Source organism: Nerophis lumbriciformis, linkage group LG15 (assembly GCF_033978685.3).
Source record: "Nerophis lumbriciformis linkage group LG15, RoL_Nlum_v2.1, whole genome shotgun sequence".
Lineage (NCBI taxonomy): Eukaryota > Metazoa > Chordata > Actinopteri > Syngnathiformes > Syngnathidae > Nerophis > Nerophis lumbriciformis.
The window spans coordinates 9,543,146-9,570,000 of record NC_084562.2 but is presented as its reverse complement, the minus strand read 5'-3'; the positions used below and the strand labels follow the sequence as shown (position 1 = coordinate 9,570,000).

Below are 26,855 nucleotides of genomic sequence, written 5' to 3'. Positions count from 1 at the left end.
TTCCTGACTTGTTCAAGTCAATGATTTGTTTTTTCAGATCTGTGCTGAGTTCCTTTGACTTTCCCATTGTCGAGTTTGTAACCGAGTCTAATGACTGCATCACATGAGCCCTATTTAAATGGGCTCAGAGAAGTCAACAGGTGTCGTCAATCCTAATCACTCACATGAAGTTAAGAAGCCATGCCATGACGCTAATTTGATTTGATTGTAACTTTTCTACATCACCAAAATTAATCATGTATGTTGCTGTATGTATACTTTTGACCCAGCAGATTTGGTCCCAATTTCAGTAGAGCCATAATAAATTCATAAAAGAACCAAACTTCATGAATGTTTTTTGTGACCAACAAGTATGTGCTCCAATCACTCTATCACAAAAAAATAAGAGTTGTAGAAATTATTGGAAACTCAAGACAGCCATGACATTATGTCCTTCACAAGTGTATGTAAACTTTTGACCATGACTGTATATTCTATCATAACAACAGCATGTTGCTTCTCTTGGACTGCTTTTGTATGTGTGCAGGCGCTATCTGCGCATACGTGTTGACGAGACCGGATAAGTGACCACTGTAAACACCAATAATTTTATTCGAGTCAGTAAAAATTTTTATTACATAAACTTTGTTATTGTGTAAAATATAGACAATCGTCAAACAAATGTGTTCTATTAAACCACTAATGGTAACAAGCTAGCTAGTCATGTTCTTGTTATATTTTTTGCTTTGAAAAATTTTACTGTGAGGAAAGCAAAAATCCTGACATTTATTGGTGAAAATTCATCTTTGGACAATTCTGACCAGTATTTTAGGTCAAAGCATAATCATTTTGTAAATATATCAGTAAGTGCTTCAAGTACATTATGTTTGTGCTTGGTACTTTTTTAAAACCCTTATTTTGTTAGCGCAGTCAGAGCGGATTATTGTGAAGGAGGGAAGTGTGCTGTGCTGTTGTTCTCAGCTTAACGAGTAAAGAGTCGACTCACTTGAGGCTGTTAAAAAAAAAAAAAAGGACCTCCGAATTTGCGACAAATGTTTGTACATTGATGTTACATTGATGATGTCGTTCACAACAACACAACAGATGATAGGTGCTGTGTGTAAAAATTGTTCTTATTAGCTTTAGCTTCGTAGTTAAGTCGCTGTTGCTAGTAACCGTCTTGACAATGATTGTTTAGTTCAGGACGGGCGGTAGATTAATGAGCGCCACCGGACACATTATTTGGGGACGGCGTGGCGAAGTTGGTAGAGTGGCTGTGCCAGCAATCGGAGTGTTGCTGGTTACTGGGGTTCAATCCCCACCTTCTACCATCCTAGTCACGTCCGTTGTGTCCTTGGGCAAGACACTTCACCCCTTGCTCCTGATGGCTGCTGGTTAGCGCCTTGCATGGCAGCTCCCGCCATCAGTGTGTGAATGTGTGTGTGAATGGGTGAATGTGGTAATACTGTCAAAGCGCTTTGAGTACCTTGAAGGTAGAAAAGCGCTATACAAGTATAACCCATATTTTCCCAAACAAATGTTCCTTCTTGCACTAACAACATTTTAATAACATTTTCCCTGATATAATTTTGTGTTTTTCAGCCGATTCCGTTTTGTTGGGCAATTATGTGACTTCATCCACGGTCATGTGACCGCGCAAATCGTGTGACTTACTTTTTTGTTGAGTTTAGCGATCATTGATTCGGTTTACTAGTGTTGGCGAATATAAAATAGCAACCCTGGTGAGATCCCAAACTTCTTGTCGACGTGCTCTTTTTTCCACTCATTCGCTCCTTCATCTGTTTCACCATCACAAGCTGTGGAATATGCAAATTCCACAGCTTGTGATGGTGAAACAGATGAAGCGGCCCATTAATCGGTTTTTTTTCTTTTTTCGATTATTAAATTTTCATAATCATGACAAGCCGAAATCAAAATTAAAATCTGAATAATTGTCCAAATTATGTTAGATATTTCTTCAGCAACAATTATACTGTACACTGACTACCTAACCAATCACTCTTAATATGTGGAATTAGCTGTGGAACTTTCTGTGACACATATCATTGTGCTTTGTGATTAGGATCTGCCTCTCTAAAAAGTCCTTACCGCTCATTGTGTTCCTGATAAACTAGCCTGGACTTCTCCAAGAGGTACTTCTCCACATATGCTCTGGAATGAGGATAAAACAAAAAGGGTTGAGTGAATACAGTAAGTGTACCGGTAATGATCAGTAAAATTATTTTTTTCTGTTTCCTTACCCTCTCACAGTCCCACTCTCCTGGTAGTTGACCTGGATGAATTTGCCGAAGCGGCTCGAGTTGTTATTGTGGGCTGTCTTTGCATTGCCAAACGCCTGAAGAGGAAAGAAAGCGGGACATGGTAAGATAAAAATTGTACAGTATTTATATAAATATAGGGGGATTCTTAAAACAAGTACATGGGGAAGCCTTGCATTACGGTTTCAGAGAACTAAATAGTCATATCAGTACACATTAGACAAGAGATGGCATGTAATTTAGTACCCAAAGTCCAAGATTTAGCCAGAAAAACAATAGGATGCCCAAAATAATTTAAATGGAATAATATACACTCTCAGGAGTATTCTCTCTTTTTATTGATTAGATCTGACAAATCTAAGTCTATAAATATAAACTGATGAAGCCTATCAGCGAAACTTCTACGTATATTTAGCGCTGAATGGCGGAACGTCAACGGCATGTTGGTGACATTCCGCAGGCGGTGAAAATGGACACATTGACTTGAATAAAAAGGGCAATGAGCGGGTGTCGTTCCGCAGATGTTACGCACCAAGTGGAAATTTGGGGTAGGTATACAATGACCTGGATGAATGAGAACATCCATACACAATAAATAGAGTAGGCTGATATAGGCTCCAGCACCCCCCACGACCCCAAAAAGGACAAGCTAAAGTACCAATGATTGTCACACACACTAGGTGTGGTGAAATTTGTCCTCTGCATTTGACCCATCCCCTTGTTCACACCCTGGGAGGTGAGGGGAGCAGTGGGCAGCAGCGTTGCCGGGAATACATTTTTTGGTGATTTAACCCCCAATTCCAACCCTTAATGCTGAGTGCCTAGCAGGGAGGTAATGGGTCCCATTTTTATAGTCTTTGGTATGACTAGAAAATGGATGGATAGGTTAAAAATAGCAAAGGTTAATATGAATATATTATAAATAGAATAGAATAAATAGAAAAATACAATGATCATGTAGTCCAAATAGAATGTAAAAACAATGACAGCAAACCAAACCAAATAAAAGCCCAGTTCAGCACAGTTGGGACTGGGTCATTGGTATGGTTTTAGCTTATTTTGACAACATACTCAAAAAGGAGTAGGAAGAAGCAGAGATTGTGTTACGGACTTGTGTGCAGGTTAAGTATTCCTCGTACAGGCATGAGGAATAGATAGGGGTGTGAGATTGGTATCTATTGATAACAAGCGCCATCAGAGTTCAGCACTTTCAAGCTGTTCCTCAACCTAGTTCTTGCAGCCTCCTGCCTCAGGTTCCCATCTTACACAGATCACACATGTTAGGGGATGTACTGACAAAAATAAAAAATAAACTAGCTATGAGTATGTGGTGGAAGAATAAGTAGGTTGAAGAAAACATAGTATCTCTTTGCTATAATGAGAAAGGAGGACGTCACTTATGGACGTTATAAGTCTACTTTTTTCCCTTTATTACAAACCCCGTTTCCATATGAGTTGGGAAATTGTGTTAGATGTAAATATAAACGGAATACAATGATTTGCAAATCATTTTCAACCCATATTCAATTGACAACATATTTGATGTTCAAACTGATAAACATTTTTTTGTTGTTGCAAATAATCATTAACTTTAGAATTTGATGTCAGCAACACGTGACAAAGAAGTTGGGAAAGGTGGCAATAAATACTGATAAAGATGAGGAATGCTCATCAAAGACTTATTTGGAACATCCCACAGGTGAACAGGCAAATTGGGAACAGGTGGGTGCCATGATTGGGTATAAAAGTAGATTCCATGAAATGCTCAGTCATTCACAAACAAGGATGGGGTGAGGGTCACCACTTTGTCAACAAATGCGTGAGCAAATTGTTGAACAGTTTAAGAAAAACCTTTCTCAACCAGCTATTGCAAGGAATTTAGGGATTTCACCATCTATGGTCCGTAATATCATCAAAGGGTTCAGAGAATCTGGAGAAATCACTGCACTTAAGCAGCTAAGCCCGTGACCTTCGATCCCTCAGGCTGTACTGCATCAACAAGCAACATCAGTGTGTAAAGGATATCACCACATGGGCTCAGGAACACTTCAGAAACCCACAGTCAGTAAATACAGTTGGTCGCTACATCTGTAAGTGCAAGTTAAAACTCTCCTATGCAAGGCGAAAACCTGGGCCTGAGCTCATCTAAGATGGACTGATACAAAGTGGAAAAGTGTTCTGTGGTCTGACGAGTCCACATTTCAAATTGTTTTTGGAAACTGTGGACGTTGTGTCCTCCGAACCAAAAAGGAAAAGAACCATCCGGATTGTTATAGGCGCAAAGTTGAAAAGCCAGCATATGTGATGGTATGGGGGTGTATTAGTGCCCAAGACATGAGTAACTTACACATCTGTGAAGGCGCCATTAATGCTGAAAGGTACATACAGGTTTTGGAGCAACATATGTTGCCATCCAAGCAACGTTACCATGGACGCCCCTGCTTATTTCAGCAAGACAATGCCAAGCCACGTGTTACATCAACGTGGCTTCATAGAAAAGGAGTGCGGGTACGAGACTGGCCTGCCTGTAGTCCAGACCTGTCTCCCATTGAAAATGTGTGGCGCATTATGAAGCCTAAAATACCACAACGGAGACTCCCCGGACTGTTGAACAACTTAAGCTGTACATCAAGCAAGAATGGGAAAGAATTCCACCTGAGAAGCTTAAAAAATGTGTCTCCTCAGTTCCCAAACGTTTACTGAGTGTTGTTAAAAGGAAAGGCCATGTAACACAGTGGTGAACATGCCCTTTCCCAACTACTTTGGCATGTGTTGCAGCCATGAAATTCTAAGTTAATTATTATTTGCAAAAAAAAATAAAAAATTATGAGTTTGAACATCAAATATCTTGTCTTTGTAGTGCATTCAATTGAATATAGGTTGAAAAGGATTTGCAAATCATTGTATTCAGTTTATATTTACATCTAACACAATTTCCCAACTCATATGGAAACGGGGTTTGTATGTTTTCTAAGCAGTAGGCAGACTCTGTTGATGGCAGTACATCACAAAAAGGAAAACAATCCCGATGGAAGTTAAATTAGACCGTAAAATTTTCAGACACCCTCCCACGCAGTGCCTGTTACAGTGTGCAACACAACCACAGGGATAAAAATAAGAGTTGTCAAATTTTTTTACTATTATTTCTATTGAATAGTATATATTCATGACTTTTATTCCTGTACTTTATATATATTTGGTGTGTTCTGTGTACTTTGTTAATGACTTAAGTGTTAACTTCGGTATAATTTAGTAAAAAAAAAATGCCCTCCCTGAAACACTGGCCGAGTCATACCAAAGACTATAACAATGGGACCCATTACCTTCCTGCTTGGCACTCAGCATCAAGGGTTGGAATTGGGGGTTAAATCACCAAAATGATTCCCGAGCGCGGCCACAGCTGCTGCTCACTGCTCCCCTCACCTCCCAGGTGGTGGAACAAGGGGATGGGTCAAATGCAGAGGGTAATTTTACCACACCTAGTGTGTGTGCGACTCTCAGTGGTACTTTAACTTTTAACTTAAACTATTTCACTTAAATTCTACTTAAATTACCTTCATAGGAACGGAACGAAACAGAAGAAGACCTGTTTAGGAACAGTTATTAAAACATGGTACCATAATGGCGCTGTTGCCGACATAAACAGCCGTGACGCGATCCAAAAACTAACTAGATGCACTGTAAGAGGCAAAAATAAGGTATACTGTAGTTACCTCTGAGTTGTGATGGTTTTGATTGATTGATTGAGAAGTATATTGACATCTTAAATAATTGAATCCATGTAATGCTTTAAAAAGGCAAATGGATGGCACAAAAAGTGGCAAGATAGGATGGAGCTAGACCGTGTAGTATTTTATACGTAAGTAGTAAAACCTTAAAGTCACATCTTAAGTGCACAGGAAGCCAGTGCAGGTGAGCCAGTATAGGCCTAATATGATCAAACTTTCTTGTTCTTGTCAAAAGTCTAGCAGCCGCATTTTGTACCAATTGTAATCTTTTAATGCTAGACATAGGGAGACCCGAAAATAATACGTTACAGTAATCGGGACGAGACGTAACGAACGCATGAATAATGATCTCAGCGTCGCTAGTGGACAAAATGGAACGAATTTTAGCGATATTACGGAGATGAAAGAAGGCCGTTTTAGTAACTCTCTTAATGTGTGACTCAAAGGAGAGAGTTGGGTCGAAGATAATACCCAGATTCTTTACCGAGTCGCCTTGTGTAATTGTTTGGTTGTCAAATGTTAAGGTGGTATTATTAAATAAATGTCGGTGTCTAGCAGGACCGATAATCAGCATTTCCGTTTTCTTGGCGTTGAGTTGCAAGCATTTAGCGGACATCCATTGTTTAATTTCATTAAGACACGCCTCCAGCTGACTACAATCCAGCGTGTTGGTCAGCTTTAGGGGCATGTAGAGTTGGGTGTCATCAGCATAACAGTGAAAGCTAACACCGTATTTGCGTATGATGTCACCTAGCGGCAGCATGTAAATACTAAAGAGTGCAGGGCCAAGAACCGAACGCTGAGGAACTCCGCACGTTACCTTAACATAGTCCGAGGTCACATTGTTATGGGAGATGCATTGCATCCTGTCAGTAAGATAAGAGTTAAACCACGACAAGGCTAAGTCTGACATACCAATACGTGTTTTGATACGCTCTAATAAAATATTATGATCGACGGTATCTAAAGCAGCGCTAAGATCAAGAAGCAGCAACATAGATGACGCATCAGAATCCATCGTTAGCAGTAGATCATTAGTCATTTTTGCGAGGGCTGTCTCCGTAGAGTGATTTGCCCTGAAACCGGATTGAAAAGGTTCACAGAGATTGTTAGACACTAAGTGTTCATTTAGCTGCTGTGCAACAATTTTTTCGAGGATTCTCAAAATAAACGGAAGGTGGGACACCGGTCGGTAGTTTACCATGAGGTCGTTGTGGCTTGTGCAGCCCTTTGAGACACGTGTGATTAAGGGCTATAGAAATAAACTTGTATTGATTGATTGACTGAATTATATACTGCTGCTGGTTGTAATGTGATAATTAGAACAATTTTATATCATATTGGTGAATGTATTACTTGGTCATTACTTTATATTATTTTAGTACTCAAATGACTATTTTGTTCAAGTTGCACATTACAAAAGGCCTTGGGCAAACATTGATTGTTTCCCTTTTCTACAGTACCAGTTCAGGTACCAATTAAGCATTGTTTCAAAGGTCCCTTGGCACCGCCATCAGATAATATATACCCAACCCTACTCCTGTGACTGGAGGTGTGAAGAACTTATTTGCGGAGTTGGGAAACGTGCCAAACATTGTCCTGAAATGCTGTCAGTCAGAATGGCGCAGAGCAGGCTTTTCCGCTTGCAAAGTTTCAAATGGCGTCATTCGGAGACGGATTAATAACATGGTTTTAAGGTCTGTTTGAATCAGAGAAAAACAAATTGGCAGTGTGAGCCTAGCCTTGCACCAATGTTTAGAAAAAAAAAGGTCCCACAAGTGATTAATAGGGTCTGTGTAGCCATGTGGAACATGTGTAGTGGTTTGAGCCTTCGAAAGACGTCCAGTATTTCCCTTCGCCGCTCTATTTATGTTGTATGGCTGCCTGCAGGGGAAGTAGTTTTTCACCTCATATAAACCCTGCAGTTATTTGTAGCTTTGCCACAAGTAAACAAATTCCTTTGTGAATCACTTAGAGCTGCTGTTAGTTTGTCTGTGGAATTGAAAAAACACCTCTCCATGACCCCACCCTTTTATCAGCGCCAGCACAGCCGTCCTAACTGACATGAAAACATACGCAATGATGATCAGATAACTTGTTGTCATTAAACAGCATCAAATTTCCCACTGCCAGACTCTCAGGACCAAGCGCCAGATGTATCGTTATAATTGTCGTTTAACGTTTCTGCAGGGCTACTGTATGAGTGGTGGCTGCAATACACACAAAATCAAACAGCACTTAATGTTCTGTTAATCAGGTCAATCGTCTGTACGGTCTGCAGAAAGAGACAATAACTAATTGAGTCGGTAGTAGCAGAGAGCAAGAGAACATTTTTGTTGATTTCTGTTCATCGTAAATAGCCGCAACTGTTTTCCTACACTTTGAACCCTTCAGCTTGTAAAACAGAGCGGCTAATTTTTTTATTTTTCTTTGCTGGCGGCCATGATAAAAATAAAAAAAAACAAGCAAAAACACTGAGAGGGTGTTTTATTGTTAGTGCTATGGTGCCATCTTTTGGTTGAGTTGGCTCACTGCAGGTGCTGCAGTGTCCTTTCATTTACAGGAAATGCTTTTTTTTTTTTTTTTCACAACCGGAGTGCCGTTCAATCTTCTAGCCATCCATAGTGTTTCTACTGGTATAGACTCTACAAAGGGTGTGGGAAAAAAATCGATTCGAATTTGAATCGTGATTCTCACGTTGTGCGATTCAGAATCAATTCTCATTTTTAAAAAATCGATTTTTAATTATTTTTAATTTTTTTTTTTTTAATTATTTAAAAAAAATGTTTTTAATTAATTAATTCAACAAAACAATACACAGCAATACCATAACAATGCAATCCAATTCCAAAACCAAACCCGACCCAGCAACACTCAGAACTGCAATAAACAGAGCAATTGAGAGGAGACACAAACACGACACAGAACAAACCAAAAGTAGTGAAACAAAAATTAATATTATCCACAACAGTATCAATATTAGTTACAATTTCAACATAGCAATGATTAAAAATCCCTCATTGACATTATCATTAGACATTTATAAAAAAAAAAAAAAATTAACAATAGTGTCACAGTGGCTTACACTTGCATCGCATCTCATAAGCTTGACAACACACTGTGTCCAATATTTTCACAAAGATAAAAAGAGTCATATTTTTGGTTCATTTAATAGTTAAAACAAATGTACATTATTGCAATCAGTTGATAAAACATTGTCCTTTACAATTATAAAAGCTTTTTACAAAAATCTACTACTCTGCTTGCATGTCAACAGACTGGGGTAGATACTGCTGAAATCCTATGTATTGAATGAATAGAGAATCGTTTTGAATCGGAAAAAAATCGTTTTTGAATCGAGAATCGTGTTGAATTGAAGAAAAAAAAATCGATTTTGAATCGAATCGTGACCCCAAGAATCGATATTGAATCGAATCGTGGGACACCCAAATATTCACAGTCCTAGACTCTACATTCATCACTCCAAGCAAGGTTTGTAAGTTTTACAGTATAGCAAACTGTTTCTACTTACCAAACCGTCCTGTGTGTGATGTCTGTCGGAGTGTTTTCATGCATATTTGTACGTGCTATCGTAATGAAATTTAAGCGAGCGTCGTTAGCATTAGCTAATATGCTAACACGCTTACAAATGTGTTAGTAGTACTAACTTACAACAGCATTCTTTTTTTGCACTGTTTCAGTTGCACAAATTCCTCAGTAAACTCACCAATACGTCACCGTGGCGTTTCTGGATGTTGTTGATAAACGGCTTTCGCTTTGCATAGTAGAGCTTTAACTTGAACTTACAGATGTAGCGACAAACTGTATTTAGTGACAGTGGTTTTCTGAAGTGTTCCTGAGCCCATGTGGTGATATCCTTTAGAGATTGATGTCGGTTTTTGATACAGTGCCGTCTGAGGGATCGAAGGTCACGGTCATTCAATGTTGGTTTCCGGCCAAGCCGCTTACGTGGAGTGATTTCTCCAGATTCTCTGAACCTTTTGATGATATTATGGACCGTAGATGTTGAAATCCCTAAATTCCTTGCAATTGCACTTTGAGAAACATTGTTCTTAAACTTTTTGACTATTTGCTCACGCAGTTGTGGACAAAGGGGTGTACCTCGCCCCATCCTTTCTTGTGAAAGATTGAGCATTTTTTGGGAAGCTGTTTTTATACCCAATCATGGCACCCACCTGTTCCCAATTAGCCTGCACACCTGTGGGATGTTCCAAATAAGTGTTTGATGAGCATTCTTCAACTTTATCAGTATTTATTGCCACCTTTCCCAACTTCTTTATCACGTGTTGCTGGCATCAAATTCTAAAGTTAATGATTATTTGCAACAACAAAAAAAAAGTTTATTAGTTTGAACATCAAATATGTTGTCTTTGTAGCATGTTCAACTGAATATGGGTGGAAAATGATTTGCAAATCATTGTATTCCGTTTATATTTACATCTAACACAATTTCCCAACTCATATGGAAACGGGGTTTCTACATCACTCGTTCTATAATATGTTTGGATTGTGTGTTGTATTTTCATGGTATAGTAAAATGTATCGAGTTAGTCCAAATAATTGTGCACTGTAGCAAAATTAAATCATACTATTCTGCTTGAAAAAAAAATGGCTGTACAGGTTAATAAGATCAACATTTCCATTCACACTGGCCTAGAAGAATTTAGAGGCATGGGCCTCTTTGCTTTTTCCACATCTTGGCTTGCACAAACCATTAATAATGGGTGGTCAAGTTGTACATTAAAGTTAAAGTTAAAGTACCAATGATTGTCACACACACACTAGGTGTGGCGAATTTATTCTCTGCATTTGACCCATCACCCTTGATCACCCCATGGGAGGTGAGGGGAGCAGTGGGCAGCAGCGGTGGCTGCGCCCGGGAATCATTTTGGTGATTTAACCCCCAATTCCAACCCTTGATGCTGAGTGCCAAGCAGGGAGGTAATGGGTCCCATTTTTATAGTCTTTGGTATGACTCGGCCGGGATTTGAACTCCCAACCTACCGATTTCAGGACGGACACTCTAACCACTAGGCCACTGAGTAGGTTATCATTATAACAACGACATAATAATTCCATAACATTGGGAGGAGCTGATATTCTGTTCACTCGCCTACAATTATAGTAAATGTCTTCCTAATTCCGGAAGGCCGAACAAATAGAAACAAAGCACAATATGCTTTACCAAAGAGCGAGAAGAAACTTTTTGTGAAATTAGTTGGCATGAAACATGAATGAACAAGATACTAAGAAATTTAAATATGCAGAATTGATTTATGTTGACAGTTTGTAGTTATCCACCTGTTGTGAGTCATTCAGACACGTGTCTAAGATGAATATATACCAAAGATGAAAAAAAACAGATGCATTTCTTCCAAACACAATGTATGTTGAATTAAGCAACTTTTTTTTCTGTCAACTAAAACTACCATTATTATCACTGCCAAGCACAAAGCATGTGATTAAACACCTCCACAATCAAAATGCTACTTAAATCCTGGTCAATTAACCACTGGTACTGACTGTTTTTTCAGTGAACTTTTGTCAACAGTTCCTTAATCTACTGCCATTCGACTTCTTTTAAAAGGGGAACTGCACTTTTTTGGGAATTTTGCCTATCGTTCACAATCATTATGAAAGACATGACGACGGATACATTTTTTTTCCAATTCATTCTAAAAATTAAATAAACGTAAAGAAAAGTCTGCTTATAGCCAATGGAAGCTCTACTATTCCACCCATAAAATCTGATAAATAGCCATTCAAAAAGCGCCAACAATACTCAATTTACATTTCGTGACTTGAATATTAACCAAGTATTAGTGATGTTGTTAATATAAGCGCGAACGCAGACAAACTATTCATAGCGGCACCCTGATCACATGCGTGTGTTCCCTGTTTCCATCATCGAGTGGTCTACTGCTTCCACGCTCCCTTTAAGTTTATCGTAGATCATAAATCATGCCTCTCACCTGAAAAGTAGATGGCTAAGAATATAATCCAACAAGTTGGGACACTTTGACAGCCATTTAGGACCTGGCGAGGGTCACCATTTTGTGAACAAATGTGTGAGCAAATTATTGAACAGTTTAAGAACAACATTTCTCAACGAACAATTGCAAGGAATTTAGGGATTTCACCATCTACGGTCCGTAATATTATCAAAAGGTTCAGAGAATCTGCGTAAAGTCACTGCACGCAAGCGGCAAGGCCGAAAAAAACAACATTAAATGCCTGTGACCTTCGATCCCTCAGGCGTTACTGCATCAAAAACTGACATCAGTGTGTAAAGGATATCACCACATGGGCTCAGGAACACTTCAGAAAACCACTGTCAGTAACTACAGTTTGTCGCTACATATGTAAGTGCAAGTTAAAACTTCTACAATGCAAAGCGAAAGCCATTTATCAACAACACCCAGAAACGCTGCCGGCTTTGCTGGGCCCGAGCTCATCTAAGATGGACTGATGCAAAATGGAAAAGTGTTCTGTGGTCTGACAAGTCCACATTTCAAATTGTTTTTGGAAACAGTGAATGTCGTGTCCTCCGGACCAAAGAGGAAAAGAACCATCTGGATTGTTATAGCATCTGTGATGGTATGGGGGTGTATTAGTGCGCAAGGCATGGGTAACTTACACATATGTGAAGGCACCATTAATGCTGAAAGGTACATACAGGTTTTGGAGAAACATATGTTGCCATCCAAGCAACGTCTTTTTCATGGACGCCCCTGCTTATTTCATTCAGCAAGACATTGCCAAACCACGTGATACAACAGCGTGGCTTCGTAGTAAAAGAGTGTGGATACTAGACTGGCCGGCCTGTAGTCCAGACCTGTCTCCCATTGAAAATGTGTGACGCATTATGAAGCCTAAAATACCACAACGGAGACCTCGGACTGTTGAACAACTTAAACTGTACATCACGTTTACTGAATGTTGTTAAAAGGAAAGGCCATGTAACACAGTGGTAAAAATGCCATGTGTCAACTTTTTTGCAATGTGTTGCTGCCATTAAATTCTAAGTTAATGTATATTTGCAAAAAAAAAAAAATTAAGTTTCTCACTTTGAACATTAAATATCTTGTCTTTGAAGTCTATTCAATTGAATATAAGTTGAAAATTATTTGCAAATCATTGTATTCTGTTTGTATTTACGATTTACACAACATGCCAACTTCACTGGTTTTTGGTTTTGTAATTGTAATTGTAGGTTATTTATTTCCTTTATTGTTAAAATACTAATGTGAAAAAAGTCGATTTGCATGAAGGTTGTCTGTAGCCTGTGCAGTTTCATTGTGTCATAAAGTTTCTTAGGTAACAGAAAATTCAAAATGATGATCTCATTGTCAAAGCACTGGAATAAGATACCAAAGTATGGAATGTTTACCATGAAAACACAACCCAGATGAAATTATAATAATAATATACAAATTTCCCACAGATAAGAGTATAAATTGGTGAACATCTGAATTATTCCAGTTGCCAGTGATTATATCCTTTATAACTTCTGAAGAAATTCTATAAAAATAAATATAACAACGAGCCAGTCTTTTGAAGATCCAGCTCCCTTTAGAGAGCCATAAATCCCATTGAACCTTTTAAAGCAAATACAACAAAAATGTCACAACAATCTTTCTAAATATACTGTATATACTGTATACAAACTCATCTATTTTGTCAAAAAACTAAAGGTTGTTTGTAGCTCATGGCGCATGTAATAGCAGTTATTGGCTGACCCGGGGGAACTAATGGATCCATGTCTACACGTATTAGTTACATTTATAACAGTGTGCAACAATGTTTCCCTTCCGAATGTCAAGGAGACTCAACTGAAACTGTTTATACAGACACCAATGCACTATGCCACACTCTCTAATAGGTCAAAATATGTTTTCCTGGCTTTGGGGCACTGAGTGAGCCAAAGGTAGACCAATGACAGACTTGAGATGAAGCCAAAGTGCTGTGGGTGTAATGTGACCTGCTGACAAGTTCAGTCAAAGTCATTTAGCACCGCCAACACAGAAGAGGCTTGATTTGATGAGATATGTTGCACATTGTTTGTCTACAATCTTTTTTGTAGCAATCACTCTCTCGAAGTTCCCAGACTTGTCAAACATTTGTTATATTTACATATTTTTCTGGCTAGCATCCTACAATAAGTAGATACAGCTAGGATTTGTGTGGAAATGTGGCTACAGAGGCCATGTGAAGTGAAGTGAATTATATTTATATAGCGCTTTTCTCTAGTGACTCAAAGCGCTTTACATAGTGAAACCCATTATCTAAGTTAAATTTAAACCAGTGTGGATGGCAACGGAAGCAGGTGGGTAAAGTATCTTGCCCAAGGACTAAGATGGCGGAAGCGGGGATCGAACCTGCAACCCTCAAGTTGCTGGCACGGCCACTCTACCAACCGAGCCACGCTGCCCCACATTAAGTGTACATGCATCTAAGTAATTAAGATTGAAGAGAAACCCATCTTCTTATCAATGAATACATCAGAAGCTAAGATTGACCACCGAGTTGCACTAAAAGGGACTTTTTTTTAAATTGTAGAATGACTGCACCTCACAACACACAATGCAAAGTCCATAAAGGAATGCTTGGGTAAACCTGACAAGAAACTGATATTATTATGAAACAACAGATTAACCTATAGTCGTGGTCAAAAGTTTACATACACTTGTAAAGAACATTTTTGTTTCATCTGACCATAGAACTTTCCTCCAGGTCTTATCTTTGTCCATGTGATGTCAGATAAAACAAAAATTGAGCTGTTTGGCCACAATACCCAGCAATAGGTTTGGAGGAGAAAAGGTGAGGCTTTTAATCCCAGGAACACCACACCTACCGTCAAGCATGGTGGTGGTAGTATTATGCTCTGGGCCTGTTTTGCTGCCAATAGAACTTGTGCTTTACAGAGAATACATGGGACAATGAAAAAGGAAGATTACCTCCAAAAATTCTTCAGGACAACCTAAAATCATCAGCCCGGAGGTTGGGTCTTTGGGTGTTCCAACAGGACAATGACCCCAAACACACGTCAAAAGTGGTAAAGGAATGGCTAAATCAGGCTAGAATTAAGGTTTTAGAATGGCCTTCCCAAAGTCCTGACTTAAACGTGTGGACAATGCTGAAGAAACAAGTCCATGTCAGAAAGCCAACAAATTTAGCTGAACTGCACCAATTTTGTCAAGAGGAGTGGTCAAAAATTCAACCAGAAGCTTGTGGATGGCTACCAAAAGTGCCTTATTGCAGTGAAACTTGCCAAGGGACATGTAACCAAATGTTAACATTGCTGTATGTATACTTTTGACCCAGCAGATTTGGTCACATTTTCAGTGGACCCATAATAAAATCATAAAAGAACCAAACTTCATCAATGTTTTTTGTGACCAACAAGTATGTGCTCCAATCACTCTATCACAAAAAAATAAGAGTTGTAGAAATTATTGGAAACTCAAGACAGCCATGACATTTTGTTCTTTACCAGTGTATGTAAACCTTTGACCACGACTGTACGTATTAACAGTCATTTTGTCAGTAAAAAACCCTTGTGTAGTGTAATGAAATGATGGCAGTGTGGTTATTAAGGACTTTGTCCGGCTTTGTGTGCCATGAGTCATACAGCGTGCAATCAGGCACGCATCATTCATCATGAGGATGACTTCATTTGTTGCTTGAAGAAGCAAAGGCCTTTGACCTTTTACAAGCCGTTTAGTCTGAGTCAAATTCAGTTAAACCGTTGCACCGCAAAGAGACTGAAAAGCAGACTGTTGTCCAGGGTCAAGACTCAATTAGTTAATAGTGTTTTAAATGGCTGCGAAGACTGTGGCTATAAAACAAGTGCCCCGTTTAAAAGTATTATCCTTCCTTTGCAGTCAACAAGTCATACAAATTAGTTTCAATGCCGGATATTATTAAGATGCCATGTGACTGCATGGTCCTAAATGGAACAGAGAAATGCTTTGTGTACATTTCTAATAGATCTAATAATAGAAGTCAGATGAGCCCCGACAGAAAAATGCCTTTGTTTAATTGACTCACAATTTAGGACTCTCTGTATGCCATGACAAAGGCTCTGGTGTGACCACTCTAAGTCACTGCTAATGTATCCTGAGAGAATCATATCATCCCCTCTGCGCAAAACTGACCCACCCATCCATCATAAGACCCTGACCTGGCCCTGAGGGTGTCAGCATGATTGTCACAAGGTCCAACATGGCTCAGGTTCATGGGTGAGTATGTGGGGTAGATAGCTTTCTCTGGCAATGGAAAAATACCTGAGGCTCTGTGCTCATTCCGCATTTAATTATATCTAATTAACTTTAATAATACATAATGCAGTAATATGTGGGTTACCACAATGTATGGCAGAAATATGAAGAGCTAAACCATTCCCCAACACTTTTTTTGAAATACTGTATCCCGAAGGAGCAGATTTCCACTGAGTGACAGGGGAATGTGATTTATCCTTTAAAAGGTGCCAGTGTTTGAGTTGGGTTTGTTAGTCACATACAACAATCAGGCTTTTCAGCAGTACCACAATAGAAACACTATCTTACGTAATTTCTAGAAATGTCACCACCATACACCCCTGGGGAGATTCAGTGACGCCACATGACTTCCACTGTAAGTAGGAGAGTGACAGCATGCGATTACCAATGCATTCTCACTGCGTATCTATCGTTTTAGTTTTTTTTATCGCTATAAACTATGTGTCCTTTGTGAGTGGAAACACTGTCTTACATGTCATCAAGGAGGCATGTCACACCGCTGGCTGATAACAAGCCATACCGAAGTCACAGAAGAAGAAAAAACAAACAATGACGCTCCTATGGTGGACTCCAGCGGTGAGATTTAACAAAGATGCCCCAGCATTGTTAAAATCAAAAGTGAGGAATCACAGGGTGTGGATCATGGGACAAAGTTGGCAAAGGACTTAGCAGTATGTAAGTGGCTCATGTCACGAAAATGCCTCGCCTGAGCTTACGGAGAAAACTGCCTAGTTAGAGAAATGTATACTTTTCTTTTTCAAATGCTTGATATTTACTATTTTTTACGTTTCTAACAATATATTTGATCTACAGGAGAGACATGACACGTCTCATTTTCTGAAAGATTTTGAAATACTGTCACTGACTGTCAAACGCATAAAAAAACAGTCCTGTTTGCATACAGGCATTAGCTACGGAATCTAGCATTTCAGAAGCTCTTAACTTCCTTTTTTTATTTATTTTTTTTATTTCAGGCAATGACATAAAAAAGTACAAGGTAGACAACACATAATAATATAAATTAATATAATGCAAAAGGTAATGATGATCCAGTTTTGCCTGAAAGGAAGTGGGAAGAAGATCATTTATTAAATCCCACCCGCAGTTCTCAATTCAGTGATTAATATATTGAGTTTCAATGTTACTTTGTTTAAGGATTATAATACAAATGTTGTATCATGGTGGCATTACCACAGGTAACAATAATTATTATACTGTAACAATAATTTGTATCAACAATGTAGGAAGAATGAACAATACCAACAATGGTAATGGACAAAATTTGTCTGTAATATATATTATAAATTTGACTTGTATTATATATTTGTATAATAGTAAATAATCGATGAATAGTTTGACATTGCTTGTGTTGTAAGTCCAGTTTGTTCCATAGTTTTACTCCGCATACAGACACACAAAACCATTTACGAGTGGTTTGAACTCTCGGCAATGAGAAATATCCAAAGCCTCTCAAGTTTTGAGCCTGCACTCGTCTTATAAAAAAACTTTGTAGATTAGGCGGCAATAATTTGTTAAATGCTTTATAAGATTATTGATGTATTATATTTAACAAGATCATCACATTTGAGCAACTTTGATTGCATAAACAGATTATGAGTATGTTCTAAAAGTTCTTAAGTTATGCTCGCAATTTAAAACATAACTCAAAGCAGAGAGACACCTAGTATCACAAAATACATGTAAGTTTAGGGACTCGGGAGTTTAGGTACCAATGTATTGTCATTATCATTAGCAATGTATCGCATATCATATCGTATGATCCCGTGATCCCACCTTCAAGTTGAATATTTGTTTACATTTTCAGGCTAGGCATACTGTACATTGTCAATAATCCATGTCACGGAGGTTGTGTGAGTTTACTTTGGCTGGTGGTCTTTGGTTGGCTGTGAGGTTAGCTTTATATATTCAAATACAATGATAGTACAAACCCTAAACCCAAACTAGAATAACATTCAAAAGACCGCAGAATTCCACCAATGCCATTCTGTTAACAAACTAACTACTAAGCCAACTAACTATTTAAAATAACCAATAAATAAATAATCTAGCCATATCCTCTTCCCCTTTGCCTAAGCAAAGAGTAAACAAATACAATGTAAAAACTGTGAAAATAAGCAATGAAAAACTACTTTGAAAATGATAACTGACATAATTGTTGGTCTGATTCGGAAGAAACCCCCAGAGATTTCAGTCGGGATACGAACATTAGTTACAGAAATGGACATGAAAGCCAAGTATAATAGAAAAATAATCACTGCTCTCCAGGAGCCTTCAGCAAGGTCCTTCCATACAACATAAACCTGTTGGAATTAAAAACAAGTGGAGGGGGGGGAATTACATTCCTGCATTACAAAGGCCAAGTCAAAAACGCTTTTCCCCTTGTAAACTTTCAAATCTTGAATGTCTTTCTCAGGCAATATGCACAAACCTACACAAAGACTGGTATCTTTCCCTCATGCTGTGTAAACAGTCCTCTGTCATCAAACTGTGTTTGAAAAGTATGATTTTATAGCCAGGAAATTGCAAAGAGCAATAGCAGCTCACTGCATTCTAATAGCAATGTGATACTAATCAGACAATCCCTGGAATAAAGAAACCGAATGTGCATTTTATTACTGACAAATAGTGGCTGTTAGAAAAAAGCTTTTTAAAATGACGATTATCCCTAGACAAATTAAAGAATGGGGCTCGATAGAAATGAACAACATTTCCATACATAACTCAGCTCTATGTTATTTTATCCTTGCACACAACAACATGATTGCTGAGGGACCTTGGTTCCGAGATTAAAAAGTATGAATCAATGACCATAGAGTTTTTTATCCCCTTGCTGCTAAATTACTTGATATTTTTGCTGCTAACCTACATTATGTAATCATTACAAGCTTCAACAAATAACCTAGTACCTAGAATTGAAGATATGGAAAGTATAGTTAGTCAAAAGTACGACAAAGAACGAGGTAAGTTATTCCGAAAATAAAATAAATGACATTGTGCCTGTGAAACAAGATGAGTAAGTATGCATGATAATTATATATTCTGTAAAGGTTGTGTTCTTTGCTTGATTGATTTCAATCACTGTCAAGATCCAATTTACAGAGTGTCAATTTCTGGGAAACAGTGTATACTTTGTTCTATGGTTGCTCACCCAAATTATTCCTTCGCTTTCCGTCATGTGACAATATCAAAGAAAAATGGCCTCAACTGAACTTTTGACCTGTGTTACATAAAAGTCTTTGGTTCTTCAAGTGTGAGAGTTGCATAGATGAGAGCAAAGCTGGATTCGCTAAAGCTAATTTTCCCAAACCTGTGGAGGTTCAAAGCGCGGTGGAACAAACAAGAACGGGGGATCAGACGAGATCAAGCTAGGAAGCATCTTGTTTCAGTACCTGCCTTACTGGGATATTCTGGGCTAAACAATAGTGCAGTGTTCTGGGGTTGTAATGAGATGCGATAAAGAAGGCCACACAAAAAATACATTCAGTGTCCTGTTCTCCCTTTTCAGCATTTTCTGGGATTTAGATGTATAACTTGGTACAAAAACCCCCCACAAAATATATACACAGAAAAAGTGTAATTAAATAAAATTATAAAGTGCTGGAAGGTTGATGTCTTACAACGAGGCACCACACTACTAAATGCTTTGGGGCATAGCCACCTCACAATGAAATGTTTACTCTAAATGTAATAATATTCACCTATGGTCAATCTTTTTCTTTCATCAAATAATAAAAAACACTAAATGTCGGACGCATATCAGAATAGATCAGGTAATCCATATGCAATCGGACGCTTCCATTTGTAACTCTTCTCGGTTCATCCTCAGACTGGTATTTGGTGGTTTGGGGTTTGAAGGAACTTGTAGGAGAATAGTTGTTGTTGACAGTCAGGAAATGCCGCCATTCTTTCCACTCAGCCCACAGGCTTGGCTCAGTGTGGGTCACTCCACCAACACAGAAAAAAACAAAAGCTGATTGTTGACTCAAATATCACAGTGGCCGCTGTACACAGTTCAATGCAACACATACCAAGTCTACATGGAATTTGAATCTTACATGCAATTTGTAAAATGGCTCAGCTACCCCTCTCTTTAACTGGGCTACTTCAGATTATGCATCTCCAAAAATTATGAACAATCTATGGCAACAAAATTTGGTCATTTAATCTATATCTACACTATTATCGAAAAGCACTGTGCAATTGTGTCAGTTTCATCATGGAACGGTTTGTAGGCTAGATGCCAATAGTTAGGTCAGATATGAAAATAGCATGACATTACGCAAAACAAACCTTTGGTATTAGAGATGCAAAACGTTGCTGACGAGGCCCATCCTTTCATTCCCATTACCCAATTTGTGGTGGTAGATGTTTATGCAGGATGTGTTATGATACAAGAGTTGGCTGATTAACCGTCCTACCTGTCTCAACCTGCAGCAGCAGATGGTCTCAAAGGGGAACATTATCACCAGACCTATGTAAGCGTCAATATATACCTTGATGTTGCAGAAAAAAGACCATATATATTTTTTAACCGATTTCCGAACTCTAAATGGGTGAATTTTGGCGAATTAAACGCCTTTTTATTATTCGCTCTTGGAGCGATGATGTCACAACGTGACGACACATCGGGAAGCAATCCGCCATTTTCTCACTTTCGTCGGTGTGTTGTTGGAGGGTGTAACAACACGAACAGGGATGGATTCAAGTTGCACCAGTGGCCCAAAGATGCGAAAGTGGCAAGAAATTGGACGAAATTTGTTCAAAATACGAGGCTGTGGGGAAAGCCGACGAAATGGTCAGTCGTTTGTTCCGCACACTTTACCGACGAAAGCTATGCTACGACAGAGATGGCAAGAATGTGTGGATATCCTGCGACACTCAAAGCAGATGCTGACATCAACTCCAAAACTGGACAGATCAGCTTTCAGGAAAAGAGAGCGGATGAGGGTATGTCTACAGAATATATTAGTTGATGAAAACTTTATTCATTACTCGCGGTTTTACGTAAATTATTATACATAAACTGTGTTTACCAATAATTTAGCTTAAAAACTTTTTTTTTTTCCAATCATTCGAGTACATTCGGGTAGTCTTGTGTAATGCAGTATTTTGTGTCTATTTAGGTATGGTTAACCTGAGTGCTAAAATCGTGGAAAAATATATGTTCTTAGCGCGCCTGAAATGGGCTGTCTGCACTCTCAAAGTGCATGTTGTTGCCAAATGTATTTCTTATGCTGTAAACCTAGTTCATAGTTGTTAGTTTCCTTTAATGCCAAACAAACACATACCAATCGTTGGTTAGAAGGCGATCGCCGAATTCGTCCTCGCTTTCTCCCGTGTCGCTGGCTGTCGTGTTGTTTTCGTCGGTTTCGCTTGCATACGGTTCAAACCGATATGGCTCAATAGCTTCAGTTTCTTCTTCAATTTCGTTTTCGCTACCTGCCTCCACACTACAACCATCCGTTTCAATACATGCGTAATCTGTTGAATTGCTTAAACCGCTGAAATCCGAGTCTGAATCCGAGCTAATGTCGCTATAGCTTGCTGTTCTATGCGCCATGTTTGTTTGTCTTGGCATCACTGTGTGACGTCACAGGAAAATGGACGGGTGTATATAACGATGGTTAAAATCAGGGACTTTGAAGCTTTTTTTAGGGGTATTGCGTGATGGGTAAAATTTTGAAAAAAACTTCGAAAAATAAAATAAGCCACTGGGAACTGATTTTTAATGGTTTTAACCCTTCTGAAATTGTGATAATGTTCCCCTTTAAAGTTTGCTGCAAGAAACTGCATTACATTTTTATTTCAGTAATATTTCGCCAACCATAACTGAAACTGTACAGACAAGTAAAAAATAAATGCAAATAATTAAATACGTAAGTAAACTGAACCAAACTCTGTTTGGAATAAACAGGGAAGGATAGTCAACTAGCATGGTATCTATACGTCTCAAACAGAATGTAATAAGATGATGCAATGCTACAGCGATATCAATGCAGAGTGAACACAAACATAAATAGGGTGAATCAGATAGGCACTTTATGAAGTATGCTCTCGCGTGGGCAACATCCACAACTGCGTATCTCTTTCGGATCTGAAGTATGTGACCACAAACACACAAACATGAACCTGCTACTGACTGACAGACTGCCTAAGCCACTTAATTTATAGCCAGAGCTGGTTTTCCCAGCATGAATACAATACGATTACTTTAGTATTTCATATTAAATAGCTTTTTGAAAGTATGTTTTGTGTAGGGAACTTTCTAATATCTACTGCGGCCCGCAAACCTCGAGTGACTGAGCCACTGTGAAAGCAGCACTTTAGAATTATTGATCCACTTGAGAGACACATGCGCGCATGCACACACACACTCTTACACAAACTATGCGCACTCAGATCGAGTATCTGCCAACATAATGCAACTCTGCAGACATGGGTGTGGTATTTCCATCAGTCCATCTGCGGACCTGATGTGAGGACACTGAACGACGTGCCTTATTAACTGAAAACATTCACTCCTAAAATCAGAAACTGATTTAGGCAAAAGATAAAACCAAAACAGCATGGAAGGTCTAGGGCAGGCCAATTCAACGGGCGGGCCACATTCTGCCCGCCAAAGCTTTTCATTTCGCCCGCCGAACATCACCTAAATAGGCTTAATGAAACCATTCAAACGTGGTTTGCTCTTGTATGCAGTATTCCCGCCACCCACAGTGGGCAACAGCATGGTATATGTATCACAATGAAGCAGCTGTGGGGTGAGCAGAAGAAGACTACTCATTCAACCCTGAAAAAAAATCAAAAATAAATTGCGAAAATCTGACTTAACAACGACTGGACAACAAAGTATGTATGTTCTGCCCCCGGGCATGTGCTCGGGTCATTGTTTCCTGTCAAACCTTATAAGCGACACAGTGTTTCAGACAAGCAGCAACAACGGTGGGAATCCACAAAAGTTGCTCAAAACTTTGTAAGTAGATAGTGTGCATTAAGATATTTTGTTTGCTTTGAATTGAAATTTCTGACTTCGTAATGTATTTTGTATTCGTGGTCGTGTTGTTTTTTTGTCTGAGAGATCTCTGGCGATCAAAGCTCGTTTATTACACATAGCGCTAAATTTGACCAGTAGAGGGCGATAACACTACACCTTAAGTTTAATTGTGATGAGTCACAGACATTGTGTGCAATGATTGATGTGGATGTTGTTTAATTTCTCAATGAATAAACATTTGTAGTTTATTGTGTGAATTTATTAACACTAAAGCTTCTATTTTATTTATGTAAAATACATAATGGACGTTATACTTTTGTAATGTGTATGTTATGTTTATATTTTCAGTCTTACAAACCTTAAGTAAAGAAAGAAGTGTAAGTACATAAAACTGAGGAAGGAAAATAATTCAAAAGAAGGAACATCAATCCTCAACAAAACTTCTGGAGCTTCCGTTTCTTCAAGACGTTAACTATCTGTCTAGCTGCACACACTGGAATCGAGTAACAAGGTAAGAATAATGAATTTATTGACAGTGCAGTGTGAAAGCCGATGTGTTTACTTTGTAGTTAAGTAAACACAGTCTCAAAGGAATATAACCAATGGAGGTGCTTTCAGACGAAACATCCCCATTTCGATGAAACTGCGGGCCTCTTCAGTATGTAGAGGCTCGCAGTATGTAGTTGGTCTAGGGTCCATGCTTTCCCTTTTGCAAAAACATTGATTGTGGTGAATATCTGCTTAAAATGGTTACTTCCTGCTCGTCTATCCTACAATGTTTGATGTGGATTTTGTTTAATTTCTATATGCGTAAAGATTTGTCGAAAGGTTTACGCAAATCTTGCGTATAGTACCTATAAAAAAAACAATAACATCACTTTTGGGTCCAATTGGGTTAAAGTACAAACACCAAATATGTTGAATTAAATTTGAAAGGTAAAGTGTGAAAGAAAAAATATTTGACCTAAAAATATGTAATCATCAAATCAATTCACAGATTTCAAACATCAAACACTTCAACTACAAAACAGTGCAACAATATACAGACAGTTTTTTCTGACAGTTGTTGTTGGACAACCCTGACAGAACTTTTGTTGACATCTTCGGACCTCACAAAGACGATGTTGTGTTTAAGAGGTTTTGCAGGCCTGTAAACTCTGCTGATGTAATCACTAGCACACTTGCTTCACATGCCACACTCCCACATACATATCCTCTGCTCGAACGGCCAAGCAGTAATAATGTCAGGTTAAAGTACTTTGAAAATGGGATGAATTACTTCAGAGGGAGTCAGTACCATACTTTGTATCAGTCACCATACATGATTTCCAGATGAACAGCAAGATAGAATTAAGATATACGTGAGCCCTGCATTCAGAAACTCCACCTTTAACTAAGCTCTGTGCTCGGATCACGATGGAAGGTTGAATGATCCAGCATGTAGATGTCTTCGACAACTGCTATACAAATGCGCTCAATCATCAGGAACTCATGTCTATCTTTCAGAGCAAACAATGACCGTACTGCTGCTTCAAGCTTGTGTCAATATGTACTTTATATTTACAGTGCCAGCTAGTACCCGCTGTATCAGATCTATTTCCTCCCTCCTCTTGCATTTGAATTTCCTCAATATACCTCTCAACCAGAACTACACATTACTAAATGAGATGATTATATGATAACAAAACCTTGTTGGCAAGATGTTAGTCTGCTTCTGGACTACTTTCAGCAAGGCACTACGTAGGCAGATTTGCATACAGACGTAATGATCCCATTTTATGAAAGCCAATACAGATAGGGAATTCATATCATTGGAATAGAGCTGAACTCCCTGTGGATGGTTGCTTCTCTGAACAAACAGCTGGCCATCACAGATAATGCCAGCCACCCTCTGCAGGTTGTCATCAGTGCGCAATAAAGTCTGTTCAGTGACAGTCACCAACAGACTTTAAAACTCCATTACCTGTCCACTCTGTGTGCTGCGCTGTTATTACCCTGTCCTGTATACTGTGTACGACATTGCTGCTATTGTAATTCTAATTCCCCACATACAGTATAGGTTGTCAATAAAGTCCTATATAATCAAATTAAATCATATCTATAATTTTAGATGATCTGAAGCAAATAATAATATTTACACTTCAGTGGGTAACTGAACATGGTGAAATTGTAATTTATTTTAAGGGTAGTGACACAGGGGTTAGTGCTTGTGCGTCACAATACGAAGGTTCAGGGTTCGATCCCCGGGCTCGGGGTCTTTCTGTGTGGAGTTTGCATGTTGTTCCCGTGATTGTGTAGGTTCCGTCCGGGTTCTTCCCAGCTCCAAAGAAATGCACCTGGGGATAGGTTGATTGGCAACACTAAATTGGCCCGAGTGTGTGAATGTCTGTCTATCTGTTGGCCCTACGATGAGGTGGCGACTTGTCCAGGGTGTACCCTGCCTTCCGCCCGAGTGCTGCTGGGATAGGCTCCCGCAACCCCGACAGGGACAAGCGGTAGAAAATGGATGGATGGATTGCGCCATTGCATTCGAAAACACTAATTCTCTTTTTACCAGGAATACATTTCATAAAAGCTCTATTTTCTCCCTTTTCCCCCATTAGACATGGGAATGTAGTCCATTTTTGAACTGCTGGTCAATGAGCACAATACTTTTCATCACGGAAAAACCTGATGGTAGCAAATGTTACTAGACTGAACCATCGCAAATGGCTTGGGACTTCACGATGTCTCATAAGTCACAATTTGGGTTGCAAAAATATGAACATTTCATATCACAGTTATTGTGACCAAAATTAGCACTGTTATTATTATCGTGGTATTGTTGAACGTGCTCATAAAGTAATTACAGTTACCACACCCACACTGAAATATTTTGATCAAGTTATATTTTTCAGATTACTAAAATAACTAGACACACTGATAGAACACTATTTTGCATGTTTTGTGTTTCTTTGGCTTCATAAATAGTGTTTTAGTCTTAAAATTTTACATGTTGTAATGTCTAAGCTTTTATTGCTTTAAAATATTGGTTTGTACTGTAGCACTTTAAGTTTTATTTAAATGAAAAGTGCGCAACAAATAAAATCTATTTGTATTATTTATTATTTCAGGTGGGCGTTGTTTCCTACTCTGTTCAGCCGTCCTTGAACGGACGAACAGAGAGCACAGCTTGCATGTACGTGTACAATTGAACAAGTTGGAAGTTTTACCACGGTTATCATTATTACCGTTTATCGTTACATCCTTAGTCACGATGATAAATAGCCGCAGGCATTTCACCACAGAAGGGATAACTTCCTCCTGTACGTATATTTTCAACAATCTCGTTTCACTAACAGAGCAAGATTGTTGCTAATTGTTGTTACAGATCAGGCAGTGCTGGGCTAAGCCTTTCCCAGTTTCTCAAATGAACACATACCAGCCAAGAGCACACAAGATGAGAGGGGATGGATGATAACAGTGAAAAACCAGACGCAGTGATTGTATGTAAGAATAACACAACCGGTTCTACAGAAGTTCTAACTAGATTTAGAAGAAATAGTGATATTTA

At 38.7% G+C, this 26,855-nt stretch overlaps 1 protein-coding gene across 7 annotated transcripts in view; it reads right to left on the bottom strand.

Annotated features, from left to right (window-relative positions):
* The window catches only part of myo9aa (myosin IXAa), a 256,934-nt gene that overhangs the window by 138,121 nt on the left and 91,958 nt on the right, over nt 1-26,855 (bottom strand). For all 7 annotated transcript variants that reach the window (XM_061974888.2, XM_061974889.2, XM_061974893.2 and 4 more), the window contains exons 3-4: nt 2,241-2,335; nt 2,089-2,151 (exon numbers count right to left, since the gene is read on the bottom strand). In XM_061974888.2, coding sequence (XP_061830872.2) covers nt 2,089-2,151; nt 2,241-2,335 — 158 coding nt within the window. The remainder of the gene's footprint in view (nt 1-2,088; nt 2,152-2,240; nt 2,336-26,855) is intronic.